At 41.1% G+C, this 18,761-nt stretch overlaps 2 protein-coding genes across 20 annotated transcripts in view; one reads left to right on the forward strand and one right to left on the reverse strand.

Annotated features, from left to right (window-relative positions):
- Window positions 1–10,050, reverse strand: part of RBM33 (RNA binding motif protein 33) — a 137,378-nt gene extending 127,328 nt beyond the window's left edge. For all 12 annotated transcript variants that reach the window (XM_078343371.1, XM_078343370.1, XM_078343369.1 and 9 more), the window contains exon 1: window positions 9,792–10,050. Coding sequence is in view for 7 of the 12 variants with exons in the window: in XM_035254282.3 (XP_035110173.1) it covers window positions 9,792–9,834 (43 nt within the window). In the remaining 5 variants the exon portion in view is untranslated. The remainder of the gene's footprint in view (window positions 1–9,791) is intronic.
- CNPY1 (canopy FGF signaling regulator 1) overlaps window positions 9,450–18,761 on the forward strand; it is a 130,154-nt gene continuing 120,842 nt past the window's right edge. For 2 of the 8 annotated variants that reach the window (XM_035254283.3, XM_035254289.3), the window contains exon 1: window positions 9,450–9,581. The gene's annotated coding sequence lies outside the window, so the exon portion shown is untranslated. Of the gene's footprint in view, window positions 9,582–10,309; window positions 10,987–11,089; window positions 11,227–11,811; window positions 12,196–18,761 lie in introns of those variants that run through there. The other 6 variants (XR_004728114.3, XR_004728115.3, XR_013524126.1 and 3 more) reach the window with 6 other exon arrangements.

Genomic DNA, 18,761 nt, shown 5'->3' on the forward strand with positions numbered 1-18,761 from the left:
CCATCTTTTGCAATACTTTTTACAAGTCTGACTTGCTGACTGTACTAACCTGAACAGTCATACTGCAACACCAGCAACTCCATTCAATCCTAACACTAAACATCTGGAGTACGGCAGGCCCCACAGGTTTAGGGCTGTTTCACAAGACTGCCCCACTTCAGATGCCAACTGCAACAAGGTGCCCAGGCTCTACTTACACTTCTCCCTGGCTGAAGACTAAAATTCTATCACACCTCATCGCATTTTGCTATTACGAGAACAATCCACAGGGCTCAGCAAAACACTATACTTACTATCACAATTTATCATAAAGAATACAAATGGAGAGCCAGATGAAGACGTGGGCAGGGAAAGGTCTGTAAAGTCAGGATGCGGCACCCTCCTAGCACAAGGAGGTGCTCACCAATTCAGACACTCCCTAAACCGGATGATAAAATCACTGACTAATGATTACAACCCAATCTCCAGTCCTTCTTCCCCTCCAGTGGGGATGACCCTGAACGTTCTAACCCTCTTAATGTGGGGTTCGTTTGGCTGGCAAGCCTCCCTCCCAAAGCTAGGGCTCCTACCCCACACTATAAGTCATCTCATTAGCATAGAAAATATAGTAAATTTAAAGGGTTTCGGAAGCTCTGCCCAGGGAACCAGGAACAAGAACCAAATAGTCATTTTTTCTCAGACCACAGCATCCCCCAAAAGGACATGTGCACCAGAACCTCAGAATGTGGCCTTATTTAGAAATAGAGTCTATGCAAATGTAGTTAGTTAAGATGAGGTCATTCTGGATTAGACTGGCCCTTAAATCCAATGACTGGTGTGGCAATTCCATTTCTGGGTGTACACTCAAAAGAACTGAAAGAAGGCACTTGGAAGAGGTATTAATAGTATTATTTACAATAACCAAAAGAGGGAAGCAACTCAAGCGTCTATTCAAAGACATATGGGGTTTAATAATGGAATATTATTTAGCCTTAAACAGAAAATTCTGACACATGCTACAACAGCGATGAACCCTGAAGACATGCTAAGTGATGTAAGGCCTCAAAACCCTACAGGACAAGCTAACACAAGAACCCTGTAGAGCCTGTTTGTATTCTTCATTTATGCTGTGTCATTTCTCTCTGTTTTCCTTTAGAACACAGACAAATCCTTTTTCAAGTGCCAGTTCATAGCAATCTGAACAGAACCAAGAAAAACATGTATCCACATTAGTCAAGAACTTTCAAGGAAGAACAGCATATCCATGGAAGCCAAGGGGTAAAAGACTAACCCAGAAAACAAGAGAGGTCAACACCCTCCTTACCTGGAAAACCTCCTTCTACAGGCAAAACACTGTAGCAGACATTCTATTTCTATAGAAGAATCAAGTTTCCTTCAAGACTGAAGTTACCTACTAGAATTTCTAGAATTCTCTATCATGCAGCGATTAGATATCTAGTTAACACAAACCTTTACTTCCCATTCTATTTCTTCTTCTTTTCCAGAATCCTGGACTTGGATTAGACACCACACAGACCATTAGCTTGGGATAGGGTTCTGGCAATTATCTAACATAAGGGTCAACAAACCGAAGCCCATGGGCCAAGTAGGCCCTACCACTTGTTTTTGCTCAAATTTAGCTACCACCCATCTATGTAAACAAGCTTTTAATGGAATACAGCTATTCCAATTCAGGCATACATTGTCCATGGCTGCTTTCAAGCTGAAGGGCAAAGCTGAGCGCTTCCAATAAAACTCATATGCCCCGTAAAGCCTAAAATATTTACTATTTAGCCCTTCACAGAAAAAGTTTGCTGACCTTTGTATTCCAGAGGTTCTTAACCTTCTTCTTCCTCAACGTCACACTCACGTATAGTACGTTCCTATTCTAAACCACGAATAATCAAAATTGCTTATTTTATAGACGAGAAAATCCAGATCCTTTATTTAAATATTAACCAGAAATCAGGTAATGTTTCAATAACTTTCAAAGTGAACATATGAGTTTTATAGTATAACTACTCAATTCTGAGTAACCAAAGCCAAATTTTCAAAAAGAGTTCCTACACCATGTTCCTTTAGAAATAATTTTTAATTACTGTTTCAAAAACCTCTTAGGTTGCATGGGCCCCAGGACGGGTTCTCCCAAAATGAACTTTTTATTTTGTTGATGAAGTGTAGTGCTCACTGGTCATTTGTCTTTCAAGGGACTTTCTTCATTCAGGGTTTAAAAATCAATCATAATAATAGGAGACCTGCCTGCTGCAAAACAGAGCTGCCCCTCCTATCATGGAAATTGGAAAGGCTTGCTCTATCAACCTGGGTAGCCAGGAAGAGGGCAAGTGAGCTGAGCTCAGCCAACTGGATGTTCCCATCATGACTTAAAATCTACAGGAACTGACACTCATTTCTTTTCTCAAGAACCTAGACCCTCCTTTTTTTTTTTTCCTGAGACGGAGTTTCCCTCTGTTGCCCAGGCTGGAGTGTAGTGGTGCGATCCTGGCTCACTGCAACCTCCGCCTCTGGGCCTAGACCTTCTTTTTTAAAAATTAAGCCTTCTAAATGGCTGAGATTAAGGGAAGAAATGTCGAAGAAAAGGAAGAAAGTGTTGTTAAAAACTTCCAGAAAGAAAGTTCACATAAAAATAATTAGGAATTACAATGTTCTCAGACTTCTCAAGAGCAGATCTAGATGCCAGAAAACATAGCAATACTGCCAAAAATCTTACAAAAAGGAATTCAAATCTAAAATTGTGGGCCCAACCAAACCACCAATCAAGTTGTGAAAATTAAAAATTCCTTAAGACACACAAGTCTCAAAAAATTTACCTCCAACATACACACTCTTAAGAAGCTGTGGGCCAGGCAGTGGCTTACACTTGTAATCCCAGCACTTTGGGAGGCCCAGGCAGGCATCACCTGAGGTCAGGAGTTTGAGACCAACCTGGCCAACATGGCAAACCTGTCTCTACTAAAAATACAAAAATTAGTCAGGCATGGTGGCACATGCTGTAATCCCAGCTACTCGGGAGGCTAAGACAGGAGAATCGCTTGAACCTGAGAGGCAGAAGTTGCAGTGAGCCAAGATCACACCACTGCACTCCAACCTGGGCAACAGAGCAAGACTCTGTCTCAAAACAAAACAACAACAAAAAAAAGAAGTTGTGGCACTGCTTAACTATATCAATTTGGAAATAGCATAAAGACACATAACTATATCAATTTGGAAATAGCATAAAGAATAATTTTTCTAAAAAACTTAAATGATTATAATTGACTTTCCATCTTACAAAACTAAATAAATCAATAATAATAATACAGAAAATTGAAAAGATAACTTTTTTAAAAGGAACCAGACCCAAAATGGCTCTGAAGACAAGAGTTCTCCCAACGGTCAATAAGAGATTTTAACACCGTCCGAGAAAATGTCACAACTGATTCCACAAAACATGTCATAAATAATGTGATAGCACAAATGTACACAGATACCAAAGAAGAACTATAAGCCAGTCTTCTTTATGATCAAAGATAAATCCTAAAATGAAATCCAACAGTATCTTAAAAAGAACAAAATGTGCAGATCAAGATTTTTTTTATTTTTTGAGGCAAAGCCTTGCTCTGTCACCCAGGCTGGAGTTGCAGTGGCACGATCCTGGCTGGCTCTAACCTCCACCTCCCAAGTTCAAGCGATTCTTCTGCCTCAGCCTCCTGAGTAGCTGGGACTACAGGTAAACACCACCATGCCCGGCTAATTTTTGTATGTTTTTAGTAGAGACAGGGTTTCACCATATTGGCCAGGCTGGTCTCGAACTCCTGATCTCATGATTCACCCGCCTCGGCCTCCCAAAGTGCTGGGATCAACAGGTGTGAGCCAGTGTGCCCGGCCGATCAAGATTTTGAACCCAAGAATGTATGCTTAGTCCAGCACTAGAAATCTATCAATATATTAAGAGACTAAAGAACAGGGGAAGAACACATAATCACCTCAACAGATGTAGAGAAAGCATTTCGCAACTCAGAAGCAGCAGTGGGGATGGCGGTCAGCGTTCCTGGTGCAGGGATGCTAAAGGGCTCCATAAAAACCTGTCCTCAAAAAAACTGTGATTGTGAACTATGACCTGTCTGGTGGTTCTCTGAGGAATCAGCTCAGAGATCACCCCCTCAGAACTCTCTCAGGGCTAGAGCAGCATCCCAGGCAATGCTTGTCAAAAGCATTTAAAAACATCCACTAACCAGAGTCACCTGGCAAGGGATGACGGGCAGGGTAAGCAACACACAAACTGAAAAGCCTGGGAAAGAAGAGGCTAGGGAGGAAAACACAAAAATATATGAAGGAATGAGAGCACTGAGGGGTCCCAGGTATACTAGGAAATCTGGAGGACCATGCACATACTGAAGGCTGGGCACATGCTCAGAAAGCAACCTTAAAGAACCCTACATTTCCACCTCTGGCTGATCTTTGAGCTCTGCATATGCAGAAGGTGAAGCTATACCTGTAAGGCTAAGGTGGTGTTACAGGTGGCCTGGATAAGCAATGAAGCAACCTCAGCTCGAAGCAATCCGTAAAAACAGGAGGTTTCTGTTTTTTTTTGTTTTGTTTTCTTTACAGCTCCCGCCATTTAAGGAAATCTCCATCAGATCACTGGCTGGGCAATGAAATAACGCAACTGAGACATCAGTGACCACGAGAGACAAGAAGTAGAGTCTCTTTTCATTTGGCAAGTCATTAAAAAAAAACAGACAACTGAAGCCCGTAACAAGAAACAGCAAACCCAGAAAAGAGGGAAAGTTCTGACTTCCAAAATTTCCACGTCACAATATTTAAAATGTCCAATTTGCAGTCCCAAAACTGAGGGACTCAAAAAAATCAAGTTAACATGATTTAATAAGTTACACAGGTAAATCATGTGGGATTGACTACCATAAAATTAGAATACAATTACAGATATTTTTTCAGATTCATTAAATAAAACATTTAATTCTTTAATTCACTCACCAAACATTTGTTGAACACATTCTATGTGCCAGGAACATATGGAATGCATGGTAAAACACGCAGCATTTTTTGTTCTCATGAGGCTTACAGGCTAATGTGGGAGGCAGATTTAAAAAACAAGTAAATAATTAAGGAAATTACAAATCGAGATAAACGTTCTGAAAAAAACAAACGGGTGCTACAGGTGAACAAACAGGAAAATACTGAAATTATCTTGTCTAAGGAGCAGGGAAAAAAAATGAACAGAACCTTAAAAAACAGGGGACATCACTAGAGTACTAATCTATGCATTATGGGAGAAAGGAGAAAACAAAGTAACAGGAAAAAGAAGTGGAGAAAAAAATTTAAAACTTCCAAATTTGTGAAAGACACAAACCTACATGTTCAACACTCCAAGCAGGATAAACTCAGAGACCCACACCAAGACGCATTATGTTCACACTATGAAAAACCAAAGACAAAAAGAATCTTGAACACACCAAGAAAGAACTGACATGTCATGTACAAGGGATTCCTCATAAGATTAACAGTCAATTTCTCATCAGAAACTATGGAAGCCAAAAGGTGCCAGGATGAAATATTTAGAATGCTGAAAGATAACAACTGTCAACCAAGAATTCTTTACCTGACAACTGATGTTCAAAAATTGTATACCCAGATATGACCTAAGGGACTTTGTCGTTAGTACACCTGTCCTATAGGAAATGTTAAAAGGACTCATGGCTGAAACGAGAGGCTATTCTTTCACCATTCCTCAAACTCTCTGTTGAAGCTATGAAAGTAAGTGTGAAAATTTTTCTTGAAGGAAAAGAATCAAATTGCCATACACAATTATCAGTACAAAAATATCTCATTTATCAGCACTATTAGTGATTAAAACACTCCACAAATTTCCTACCAGGTAAATTTTACCTGTTGAAGTACTAAAACTTGTTTCAGTTTCACAATTTCATATGAAACCTTTTGCACCATGCCTCACACTTTCCTGCCTTACTACATACTGGCACAGCAGAAGGAACACTGAACTAAAGACTGAAATTCTAGTCTACTTCCCTGTCTTAAGAGTTAGGTGGCTGAACTTTTCTGGGCTAGTTTACTCTCAATTGTAAATTCAGATAACTGTTTACTATGTAGTCTTAACTCATCCCAGCAAGGTATCTTGCTCTAAAATTTTACCAGCTGGAATTTGTTCAAAATATACAAAAGTGGAGGTGGGGGATGAAGACAGATTGCTAAAATGTTGATGCTAGGTGATGGGTATGTGATTTCATTATTTTACTATTGGGTGTGTTTGAAATTTTCCATTAAAACTTTTTATTTCTAAGAATCGACTAGAAAAATAAATTTACAAGCACCCGTTTCTGTTTTAACCTCACCTATAAAATCAGAATAGCTAAGGCCCAAGAACGTGAGATAATGCACTCACTAGGTTGGAGGGTTTTTATGATTTCTGTACTGATTTTTTGTTTTTATATTTTACAAGGAAGCACTGACACTGGAAGATCTTGAAACTTATTAAACTATCGTTCCTTCCCCAAAATGTCATGCTTTTGCCTTTATGTTTTTGTTTTCAGTCTCCAATATATAACAGTCGCTATTCTCTCTGGTATTAGTAAGGTTAGCAATTCCATTTCTCTATCCTTACTGCTTGGCTGCAGTATCAAATGACTCCGTCAAAATTTATCATGGCAGGGCATAATGGCTCATGGAATCCCTGCACTTTGGGAGGCTGAGGTGGGCAGTTCACTTGAGTCCAAGTTCGAGACCAGCCTGCTACAAAAAATACAAAAATTAGCTAGGCATGGTGGTGCGCACCTGCAGTCCCAGCTACTCAGGAGACTGAAGTGAGAGAATCCACTGAGCCCAGGAAGCTAAGGCTGCAAGTGGCCATGATCATACCGCTGCACTCCCGTGTGGGCCACAGAGCAAGACCTTGTTTCAAAAAAATAAAAATAAAAAATAAGCAGATACTCCTATAAACACTTTGTGGTACCTATTTTGGCTACCCAGATTATGGATAGCCAAGATTCATTTTTATTCAACAAATATTAACCACTTACTATACAGGAAACCAGTGTTTCTCAAACTGACAATCTTGAACATTTCACAGGTTGTGAAATTAATTTAGGTCACAACCAGCATTTTACTGCAATGAAATAGAAAACATTAGAGTGCATGACATAGTATGGACCAGTATTGTTTATGAATTTTATTTTATGTATGTACTAAATCACAATGTCAATCACATTTCTGTAGTCACCATTTTAAAAAGTTTGAAAGCCACTGTGCTAAACAATATGCTAAACTGAGCTGCAAATAAGCAATCTGTAGCTATCAATGAGGTATTACCAACGTAAATACTTCTCCAAGGTAACATGATTTAATCAGTTACACAGATAAATCACACGGAAATGACTAACTTAGGATACAATTATATTTTTCATATTCCTAAAGAAAACATTTCATTCTTTAATTCATTCACCAAATGTTTGTTGAACACATGCTCTGTGCCAGGAACATATGGAATGCATGGTAAAACAGGCAGTATTTTTGTCCTCATGAAGCTTACAGGCTACTGTGGGAGGCAGATTTAAAAAACAAGTAAATAACTAAAGAAAATTACAAATTGAGATAAAAGTTCTGAAGAAAACAAACAAGGGTGCTACAGAATGAAGAGAAGGGAGGCACATGAGCAAGGGACAGCCGTTCCTCAAACAGAATCAATTCTCAATGAAAGCCTCCCTTAAGAGTGTGAGACCCACTGGATCAGGAGTCAGCTCTGACAAGAGCCAGGACAGGAGCAGTCCAGGCAGAAGGTACAGCTCATGCAATGAAACTTCCAGGATAAGGGAAACAATCACACAACACCTTGGTGTGGTAGGCAGGGACCAAGTCATACAGAACTCACAAACCTTGGCAAGGAGTTTGGTTTGAGTTGAAGAGCAAAGGAAACTCTGGCATTTGCGACAAAATGGAAGGAAAAACTCCAAAGCATCATGAATAAAGCCTACCTATTCTTCTGAAATAGCAATTCTCCAAAATTCTGGCGCCACAATTACTGAAGACCCAAAAAGCCTCTGTTGATGTGGATTACATTCAGTGACATATTTACTATATTAGAATTTAAAATGAGAAACGTAGAAGAATACACAAGTATATATTCCATTAGCCATCAGTGTAATGTCCTCACATGTTACTCAGTCTCTAGAAAACTCCAGTGTATATTACCGAAAGAAAAGGGAAAAAATACAAGTAACACCTTAGTCTTTCCAATTAAAAGTGTTGACCCAACAGTTCTCAGATTACTCTGGGAATGCTATAAAACACATAATTTTGATGCCCAGAAAGAGAGGTAAGCTATATATTTTAAAATTTTAATTACAAAGTCTCAGATGTAACACCCAAAACAACTTGTATTTACACTAAAAGTGGCATATAACAAATCAAATCGTAAGAAGCGACATTCCTACATTTAGTAACTGTAGTTTCGTTTTTCCATTTTGTCAGGCAAACGTTTTGACATTTGGGTCAAAATTCCTAAACAGCATGATTATAATGTAACCATCTGCTAGCATTTACTGAAAGATACTTCTCGAGAATACACTAGACTGCTTTTTTTTAACGTTTCAATAACTAATCCCAAATGCTTTCTTTATCCATATTTTACCATCTTTTCAAAGTTTTCAAATTTATCATTTAAAAAGTCACTTTCAAGTATCTCTCCACGTTTTTTAAAACCCCAGTGATTTGTAATTTTAACTGAAAGTGGTTTTACCTACAATTTTTCTTTTTTTTTTTTTTGAGACGGAGTTTCACTTTTGTAGCCCAGGCTGGAGTGCGATGGCATGATCCCGGCTCACCGCAACCTCCGCCTCCCGGGTTCAAGAGATTCTCCTGCCTCAGCCTCCTGAGTAGCTGGGTCTACAGGCGCGAGCCATAGATGCCCGACTTTTTGTTGTTGCTGTTATATTTTTTAGTAGAGATGGGGTTTCGCCATGTTGGCCAGGCTGGTCTGGAACTCCTGACCTCAGGTAATCCGCCCACCTCGGCCACCCAAAGTGCTGGGGTTACAGGCGTGAGCCACCGCGCCCCGCCAGTTACCTATAATTTTTTTAGAAATAGATGTTTCATCAATAGTGTTTATGCTTGCAAACAAGAGAAACTATCCAAAGAACGACTCAGTATCTAAACCTTTTGTGTCACGTTTTCAGTTTTGCAAGATGCTAGTGATAAAACACGAACAGGTTTTTATTAGGCAACAAACAAGTTAATTTTAAAAAAGGAATTCATTGAGGCTATTTCTCAAGAATTCTCACTTTCCAAAATGGCCTGCTGCCACACATTCCTTCACACAGATGAATCTTTTCGTTACGTTTTTTGTAATGGGCTTGAACTCTATCTAAATCTGCCAGGATGGCCCACAATCTTAACCACCCACCCTGCAGCGACCTGCCCCGCTCCCCGTAAGTGACACTGTCGCGTGGGGGAGCGCTCTCCTCGCTCTAAGGACACAAGGCCGGCTTCGGCACTTAATGCCCGCCAACGCCATAGATGGGCCTGACACTTGAGGCCGACTTGGAAAGTAGAGGACACACAGAAGCTCACAGGTAAGTACGATCTGCACAGCGGGGAGGAGGGGCGAGAAAGGGAGAATCACAATGGGGAGGGAAGGCGGGGGAGAAAACTCCATAGGCCGAACACAAAGAGAGTCGGAGCCGGGAGAGCCTCGTCCTCTCCTAAGCCGGCAGGCCCCCAGGCGGGCACCCCCGCCCACCGCGGCGCGGCCCTAGCCCCCCGAGCCTGGCAGCCCCACGTACCTCCGGCGCCTGCTCCTCCGCCCGCTCCCAGGGCGGCCGCCATGGCACTCGCGGGGCCCGGCCTTCAGCCTCGCCCACCAAGCCAGCTGGTGGACCGACGTGCCTGGTCCGGACCCGGGTACGGGTGGCGGAGGACAGGGAAGGGAGGGGGCTGCAAGAGGCAGAGGCGAGGCCCGGCCCTTTGCGGGCCACAGCTGCCGCTTTGCCTCCGCAAGAAGAAAACAACAAACTACCGCAACATGGCCGCGGGCCCGCGCCCGCCGCGGTGCACCTTGGGATGATGGAGGCCGGGAGGCGGGCGGGCGCCGGGGACTGCACCCGCCGAGGCCGCAGCAGCCCTGAGGCCGCCGCCGAGTTTTGGACAGCGCGCGTGCAACGCAAACACACAGCGGCCACCTCCGCCCGGCTCCTAAAACCCAAACGTTTGAAGCAGGGCGGCGACGACTGCTGGCCGTAGGTTGATTCCGGGTTCAGTCGTAAGGCGCTTTGCAGCAGTCGGCGGAGCGAAGCTTTACGGCAGCCGGTCTCCGCCTGGAGTCGGGGACGGAAGGCCACGCTTACGGTCCGAGGGCCTTAACGTTGGTTTCTGTGCCTGGACAGTAGGTTGGAAAGTGGGGTCTGGATGAGCTGCAGTCATGGACGTCGACGGTTTGGGTTGAGGGCTGGATAGGGTGTGCACAACTTAGGCGGGTGCTTCCGCGAGCTGGGGTGAGCGCCGCCCGCGCCGGGCTAACGTGCACGCGCAGTCGTGCGGCGCCCTCGAGCCCCCAGGCCCTACGACCCAAAACTCTCCAGACCCGCGTCCCCGGGCCCCCATCCCCTTCTCCGCGCCTGGCTGGGCAGCGCCGGGCTCCGGTGGGCTCTCGGCCCGCACTGCCCCTGCGCCTTGCGGCCCTGAGAACAAGACGTGAGTAGGACGGACAGCGCCCAGCACTCCTGTCTGAGTTTCCATTTTTGAGCAGTGAGCAAGGTTAAGAAACGAAGTCCTCATACGTGTCATAAAGGAAAGGGTGCTGGGTGGTCAGACTGCTGTGGACGAAAGGGCTCAGGGGTTTTGGGGTGTGGGGCCCGGGAAGGCGCGTCTGAGTGGTCGCAGTGGGGGAAGGGGCTAAGTACACACCCCTGCAGACATTGATCCACATCGTCGAATGTGGGGCTTGCGTGAGCGGTGCTGACCCAGCAGTGGGCTGGAAAGGTAGGCGGGGCCAGGATTCCGGACTTCGGGACGGTTTCTGACTATGTGGAGCCTATTGAAAGATTTTAAAAACAGAATTTACATGATAAGATTTGTATGTTAGAAAGGTGACTTATACAACAACGTAGAGGACCCCGCAATGTGGAGAGCCATGAAACTGGAGACCCAGGGTCGTGAGTTCACAACCAAGACGTCCATACAGGACATGCGTTGGTGGAGGGACCAAGGGATGATAAAACGGTATGTGTAATAAAATGCTAATGGTAGAATCATCATAGCTAAAAGAATATTTACTGTAAAATTCAATGTTTATGTTCGAAATTGTCACACTTCATTAAAAAATAAATATTTCTGGATTAACAGCTAACATAAATATACCTAAAATGAAAATCAGAAAACAGTTTTTAAAAATAGTTATTCAACCGTGAGAAACCATTCCCCCCAAAAAAGCTTTGCAAGCAACCCGTTAAAAAATAGTCTCCATCAGAAAGCTCGTTAATACATCCATACTTAAATGGCTTGAACTTTTTATCACCTTTCATTATTTTTTGAACTCTGGAGGATGGCACGCCTAACTCAGAAAATATTTTTCGGGATAATTCAGTGGTGATCTTGAGAAGAATGCCACCAAAAAAAAAAATTAACACATGAAACAATCTCATAAGCCACTTGAAACTCAATTTCTCTAGAACGAGAGTCTCTAAACTTTTTTGATCAAACACCCTCTGGAAAAATTTTGAACATGGACACTCTCAGTATTTGAAGTTCTTGATAAATTACTGTGAGTAAAGATTTAACCAATCCCTTTTCCTTATCTCTGAACAGATTTCACTTTGAGTTTAATTTGCCATAGAAACCTTATGAAGATAGAATGCCACTGTGGTATAAAACAACATTGTTTGTAGGCCGGGCTCAGTGGCTCATGCCTGTAATCCCAGCTGTGAGGCCAAGACGGGCGGATCACCTGAGGTCAGGAGTTCAAGACCCACCTGGCCCACATGGCAAAACCCCATCTCTACTAAAAATACAAAAATTAGCTGGTGGCACATACCTTCAATCCCAGCTCCTCGGGAGGCTGACAGACGAGGATCACTGGAACCCAGGAGGCAGAGGTTGCTGTGAGCTAAGATACTAGGTTCCAGCCTGTTACAAGAGTGAAATTCTGTCTCAAAACAAATAAATAAATAACAACATTGCTTGTGGTAAAAATGATCTCTGACTTGTACACTGCCTCTGGCTTGAAAATACTTTAAAAACCTGGTGGAAAGTCATACCATTATGTTACTGTCTTAACTGAGTGGGAATCTAAAAGATAAACTCAGGGAACAAATACGAGCGATACTGGTTCTTACCGGTCAAGGACTCCAAGCCAAGCCCACACCCATATTGGTTTGCATCTGAATCACATTTGGGAAGCCAAAGAGTATACCTCATATGCCTGTATGGACCCCAATGAGGTGTGTTTCTTCTCAATCTTCCTAAGTGGAGCTGCTGCCAGGTGTGCCATTGTTATGAGTGTCAGTGCTTAAACCTAAGAAAACTAGTGAGCACTGCAGTTTCATACATATCCTACTGAAAATCTTAAAAGCAAGATTGACTCTTTTGTAAATAAAGTGAATATAGAAATCTTCTGTCAGTATGATGAACTGGAAATTCTGTTCCCCTACTCCTGCAAAACAGGTTCTGTAGAAAATTTTTTTTGTTGTATTGCTAGGTTTTAGGAATAATGTCTCCAGAAGATCAAGAAGGAAGCAAAAAGCTGGGCTCAGTGGCTCACACCTGTAACCGCAATGCATTGGGAGGCCAAGGCAGGTGTTTGCTCATTTGAACCAAGGATTTCAAGAGCAGCCTGGGTAACATGGTGAAACCCCATCTCTACAAAAAACAAAAATTAAAAAATGAGCCAAGCATAGTGGTGCATGCCTTCAGTGGTAACTACTCTGGAGGCTGAAGCAGGAGGATCATCTGAGCCTAGGAGTTCAAGGTTATTATGAGCTATGATTGTACCACTGCACTCCAGCCTGGGTGACAGAACCCCATGTCTTAAAAAGAAAAAAAGCAAAAAAAAAAAAAAAGAAAACCAGAGCCAAAGCCTGAGCAGTAAGAGGTAAGCATACAGGAAGGTCAGGGTTTCCCTGGGGAAGTCATCCCCATTCACACTGCTAATAGGAAACAAGTTGTTGGACAGCTTTTGAGGAGGGAATCTAAACTTGAGGCTCCCAAGTTAAGCCAGAGATCCAGGAAGGGCTTTCTCAAATTATCCACCTACATTCCTCACGGTGTAAGATCAACCAACTGTAGACTTACAATCAAAGATCACAAAATGCACAAGGGAAAAAACCAGTGTATGTGAAAAATACAAACTAGATTGACCACCTAGAGACTTTTGTTATGAAAATTACCATAAAGGACAATATTTGAAAGGCTTAAGGAAATAAGAAGATTCTGTCTAGAGTAGCCAGAGAGTAATTCCTTTTTCTTCTATCTGAACAATGACCTAAAGCCATTAGGCAGCACTGGTGGTGTAGCAGGGCAGGGTGAGGTGGGGAGTGATGTGCTGGCCAGGCTGGAGGATCAGAGCCCAAGCATCTCTTCCAGCCCACTCCCTGTGAGAGGGCTGCCCAGCAAGGCATGTGAGAACAGCACAGGGTGCAGAGTATGTCCTGTGGATTGGCAAAGTTAGGAGGGCATCCACCCATGGGGGCAGTCCAACATGGGGAGTCACACGTGAGCAGGTTATTAGGACATAATCCTAAGGTATGGGCCCTACTGGGATGAGGTGGGAGTTGCCAAAGTTGAGTAGACTAGAACAGCAGAACACAAGCATTGTGAGGTTTCTGCACAGGTGGGAGGCAGAGCACAGGGAATCAGAACTCCAGTGGATAAAGGGACCTGCATGGAAGAAGGTGACAACAGAAATGGCATATTGGTTATGAACAGGGAAATTGATCAGATATATAAATATACTAAGAGTGATGGAGCTAAGTTTTTCCACTGTCCAAGAAGGGAGTTACATACATGAAGAAAAAAATTAACCCTATGGTGTGTTATTACAATAAATAATCAGAGTGATTGCACTGATGGTTTTTGATAATTGTATTTCAATGTAGGTGTAAATGTGGATGCAAATGTGTGTATGCCTGTTTGTGTATGTGTGTGTTTCCTAGCTGTCCACCAGGAGTCCCCTGGAAACAGCCCATCTCGAGCACACCCAACCCCTAGAACTTGGTTTCTAAATACCACTTTTTAAAAGGAACCAGTATTACTTGAGGGGGGGGGGGAAGCTGATTTCAGGGCTAGGGCATGGAAAGCACAAGGTCAGCCTGGAGCATCTTGTTCCCTCCAAAAATCAAGGAAAACTTGAATAGTGATAGAGATATATCAGAAAGTCACAGAAGTGAGATTTAGTGGGTCAAAGCAGAGATGAAATGACCGTCCAATTAAATAATGAGAGTAATGCACCAAAAACAGGAAAGCATGTGTCTGTACAATATAGGTAAAGAATAAATTGAACTTTTTATGGAAACAGTATCAAAATAGTTAAGGTGTTCTTTCCTAAAAAATACATATTAATTACATACGTAGAAAAGAATAATTTTCAGTGGAAAAGCCTAGAAAACTCCACCCTAACTGATCAAAGTAAACATTTTCAATGAGAGAAATAAAAGCTGCCACCTGAAATAATGCAATAAGAAGAGTACAGCATCACTTCTGCAATAATCCTGCCAAAGTTATCTAACAAATCTAATTCTGAAGAAAAAAGGACAAACTCAAATCGAGAGACATTCCAGAAAATAATTGGCTTGTAGTCTTATTTGTGATATTTCTCCCTCCAGAAGAGCTTAATTCCCCTCCCCTTAAGTATAGGCTACACTTAATAATTCACTTTAATAGAGTATATAAAGGGGAAATTGCTAACTGTAGACTAGGAAAACTTAGAAAACTCTAATCAGTTAATCAATGTGAAGACATTGATATCATATATGCCCCTCCAACCCATGTGATATTGAGGGCATATCTGCCCTTCCTATATTCTCCCTCCCAAACCTACAATCTTAGTTAAATCACAAGAAAACATGAAACAAACCTAAATTGAGGAACACTGTACAAAATCCCTGACAAATACTCTTCAAAATTGTCAAGGTTATGAGAAACCCAAACAAAAAGATGAAGGAACTGTTACAGATTGGAAGAGACATAACAAATAAAATATCTTGAGTTGGGTCTTGGAATGGAAAACAGACATTAGTGGAAAAACAGTAATTCCCAATCAAGTCGGTAATTAATAGTATTATATCAATTTATGATAATTTTCTAGTTTTTGCAATTATACTATAATTACATAAGATGTTCCCCTCTAAGAGATAGGTCAGAGGGCATACTAGAAACCAACTATCTTTGAAACTCTTCTGTAAGTCTAAAATTATTTCAAAATAAGAAGTTAAAAGCACATTAGACAATGCAGAAGAAAGAACTTATGGGCACAATAGAAACTTCTCAAGAGAAGCACAGAGAGAAAAGACTTAAAAAATGAACAGAGTGTGAATAACCTGTAGGACAATATGAAGCAATCTCACATATCCATTATTGGAGCCCTAACGGAAGAATAGGAGACAGACAAATCCCAACACAGAGAATGGGCAAAGCTTTTCAAATATAATAAAAATTATAAAATATAATTGAAGAAACTCTACAAACTCCTAATAGAACAACCACACAGGAAGTCACAGAGCACATCATAATCAAATTGCTAAAAGGGGTAAAGCAGAAATCTTAAAAGCAGTGAGAAAAAAGACATTATATACAGAAGAATAAACATAAGGATGACTACAAACTGTCAGAAAGAGTGTAAATTCCATGGCAAAATGTCTTTACTGCTTAATTCCATGAAACATTCAAGGAAATAATAATATACAAACTTCAGAAATGCAGAGGAGAAGAAAATACTTCCCAAATCATTTAATATTAGAATTACCTTAATATCAACCCCAGAAAAAGGCATCACATAAAAGAAAACAATAGACCAATATCCTTCATTTTTTTCTTTCTTTTTTTTTTTATTTTTGAGAAAGGGGCTTTGTCACGTAGGCTTGAGTGAAGTGGTGTGATCATAGCTTACTGCAGCCTTGAGCTCCCATCCTCAAGTGATCCTTCCACCTCTGCCTCTAGATTAGCTGGGACTAGAGGTACATGCCACCATTCCCAGCTAATATTTCAGTTTTTCGTAGAGATGGAATCTCCCTATATTGCCCAAGCTGACTTTGAATTCCTGGGCTCTACAGATCCTCCTACCTCAGCCTCCCAAAGTGCTGTGATCACAGGCCTGAGCCACCTTACCTGGTTGATGCAAATATTTTTGATAACATGCTAGTAAATTAAGTACTGCAACATATAAAAACAATAATACATTGTGACTAAGTTAGTTTATCCCAGGAATGCAAGGTTGGTTTAATATTCAACGTCAATTCATCGTAACAGAAAAAAGAGAAAACCCATATGACCATCTCAATGCATGCAGAAAAATTCAAAGTATATTCACGATAAAAGAAACTCTTAGAAAGCCAAGAATGAAAGGATACTTCCCCAACCTAATTCAAACATTCAATAAAGGCCATACAAGGGTGGAAACAATGCTTTCCACCTAAGAAAGCAAGCAACACAAGAATAACTTGTCTCACCACTTCTCGTCACTATTGTATGATGCAAGAAAAAGAAACGAAACATAGCCTTTGGAAAGGAAAGGAAAGTTGTTGTATTCACATGAGACATGATTGTGTGCATGGGAAATCCCAAGGAATCCTCCAAAAGGAGATCTATGAGGACGAATAAGTGAATTTAGCAAAGTTGAAGGATACGAGGTTATTTTCAAAAGTTAGTTGTATTGCTATGTACTAGCAACATAGAAACAATTTAAAAATGTAACTTAGAATAGCATCTAAAACGAGAAATATTTAGGATAAATTTAGTAAAATATATGCAAGGCCTATGTACTACAAACCTCAGAGAATTGCTGACAAGAGCTAAACGAGACCTAAAGAAATGGAGAGTCTATATTGTTTGGAAGACGTGATGTTAAGGTGTCAATTTCCTCCAGTTAATCAGTACAGTCTAATCAAACTCTGCAAGCTTTTATGAAGAAATTAGCAAGCTCCTTCTGAAATGTCTGGAAATGCAAAGATCGAGAATAACCAAAACAATTTTTAAAACTAAGGTCAATGTCGAGGCACATATACTACGTTCTTCCAATAATTATTACAAAGGTACATTAATCCAGACTGTTGTATTGATAAGAGCAGACACTTAAATCAGTGTAAAAAGAAAGAAGTGTAGATTCCAGGTGTGGACAAACACATGGATGGCCCATCAGTTTTCAACAAAGGTATATGTGTAATTCAATAGAGGAGGGAAAGTGTGTTCTGTAAGTGGTTTGGACAACAAACGTTAACCCTCACTGCACCCCACACACAAAAATCAATATGAGATGTATTGTAGACCTATGTTTAAAAACAAATACTATAAAATTCTAGAAGAAATCTTAGAGGGGGAAATGAATACTATAAAATTCCAGAAGAAACCCCAGGGGAAAAAATTCTTTACAACATTTGGATTGGCAAAGATTTTTAAAAACAAGATATAAGATATGCAAACTATAAAAGAAAAACAGAAAAGTTGGATTTTCCAAAAATTGACAACTCTAAGCCGCCATTAAGAAAAGGAGGAAGCAAGCCACACGATGGAGAATGTATTTGCAGCACATGTCTGATTAATGACTTGTATCCAGAACACATTGATAAGAACTCACATTAATAGACAATCCACTTTTTCAAATGGGCTAAATATTGGAGCAGACACCCTACAAAAGAAGATAAATCTATGACCAATAAACACATGAAAAATGTCCAACATCATTAATCATTAGGGTAATACAAATTCAAATCACATTTAGATATCAGTATACATCTATGAGAGTGACTACAATTAAAGACTTAAAAACCAAGTTTTTCTGAGAGTGTAGAGCAACTGTAACTCACAAACATTATTAGTGGAAATTTTTTTTTTTCTTTTGAGACAGAGTTTCGCTCTTGTTACCCAGGCTGGAGTGCAATGGCGCGATCTCCGCTCACCGCAATCTCCACCTCCTGGGTTCAGGCAATTCTCCTGCCTCAGCCTCCCGAGTAGCTGGGACTACAGGCACGCGCCACCATGCCCAGCTAATTTTTTGTATTTTTAGTAGAGACGGGGTTTCACCATGTTGACCAGGATGGTCTCGATCTCTTGGCCTCGTGATCCACCCACCTCGGCCTCCCAAAGTGCTGGGATTACAGGTGTGAGCCACCGCGCCCGGCCTATTAGTGGAAATTTAAAATTATACAGCCACTTGGAAAACAGTTTGATTTTTTAATGAAGTTAAGATATACTTACATGTCACCCAGGAATTTCACTTCTGTGCATTTATCCAAGAGAAGAGAAATCATGGCCACACCAAAGACTCTTTAAAACCAAATGTTCATAATACTTTCATTTATAATGGCCTCAGAGTAGAAACAGCCTAAATGTTTGCCAATATATGAATCAATAAACTGTAATGTATTTATACAATGGAATATTATTTAGTAATATAGAAGAACATGCTACTAATATACAACATGTATGAACCTCAAAAATATCAGGCTTAGGCAAAAAATCAGCCAGACTCAAAAGGGTACATAGAACAACTTACATATAATTCTAAAAAGGCAAAATTAATTTCTACTGACAAAAAGCAGATTACTGGT

The sequence above is a fragment of the Callithrix jacchus genome, chromosome 11 (assembly GCF_049354715.1).
Source record: "Callithrix jacchus isolate 240 chromosome 11, calJac240_pri, whole genome shotgun sequence".
NCBI lineage: Eukaryota > Metazoa > Chordata > Mammalia > Primates > Cebidae > Callithrix > Callithrix jacchus.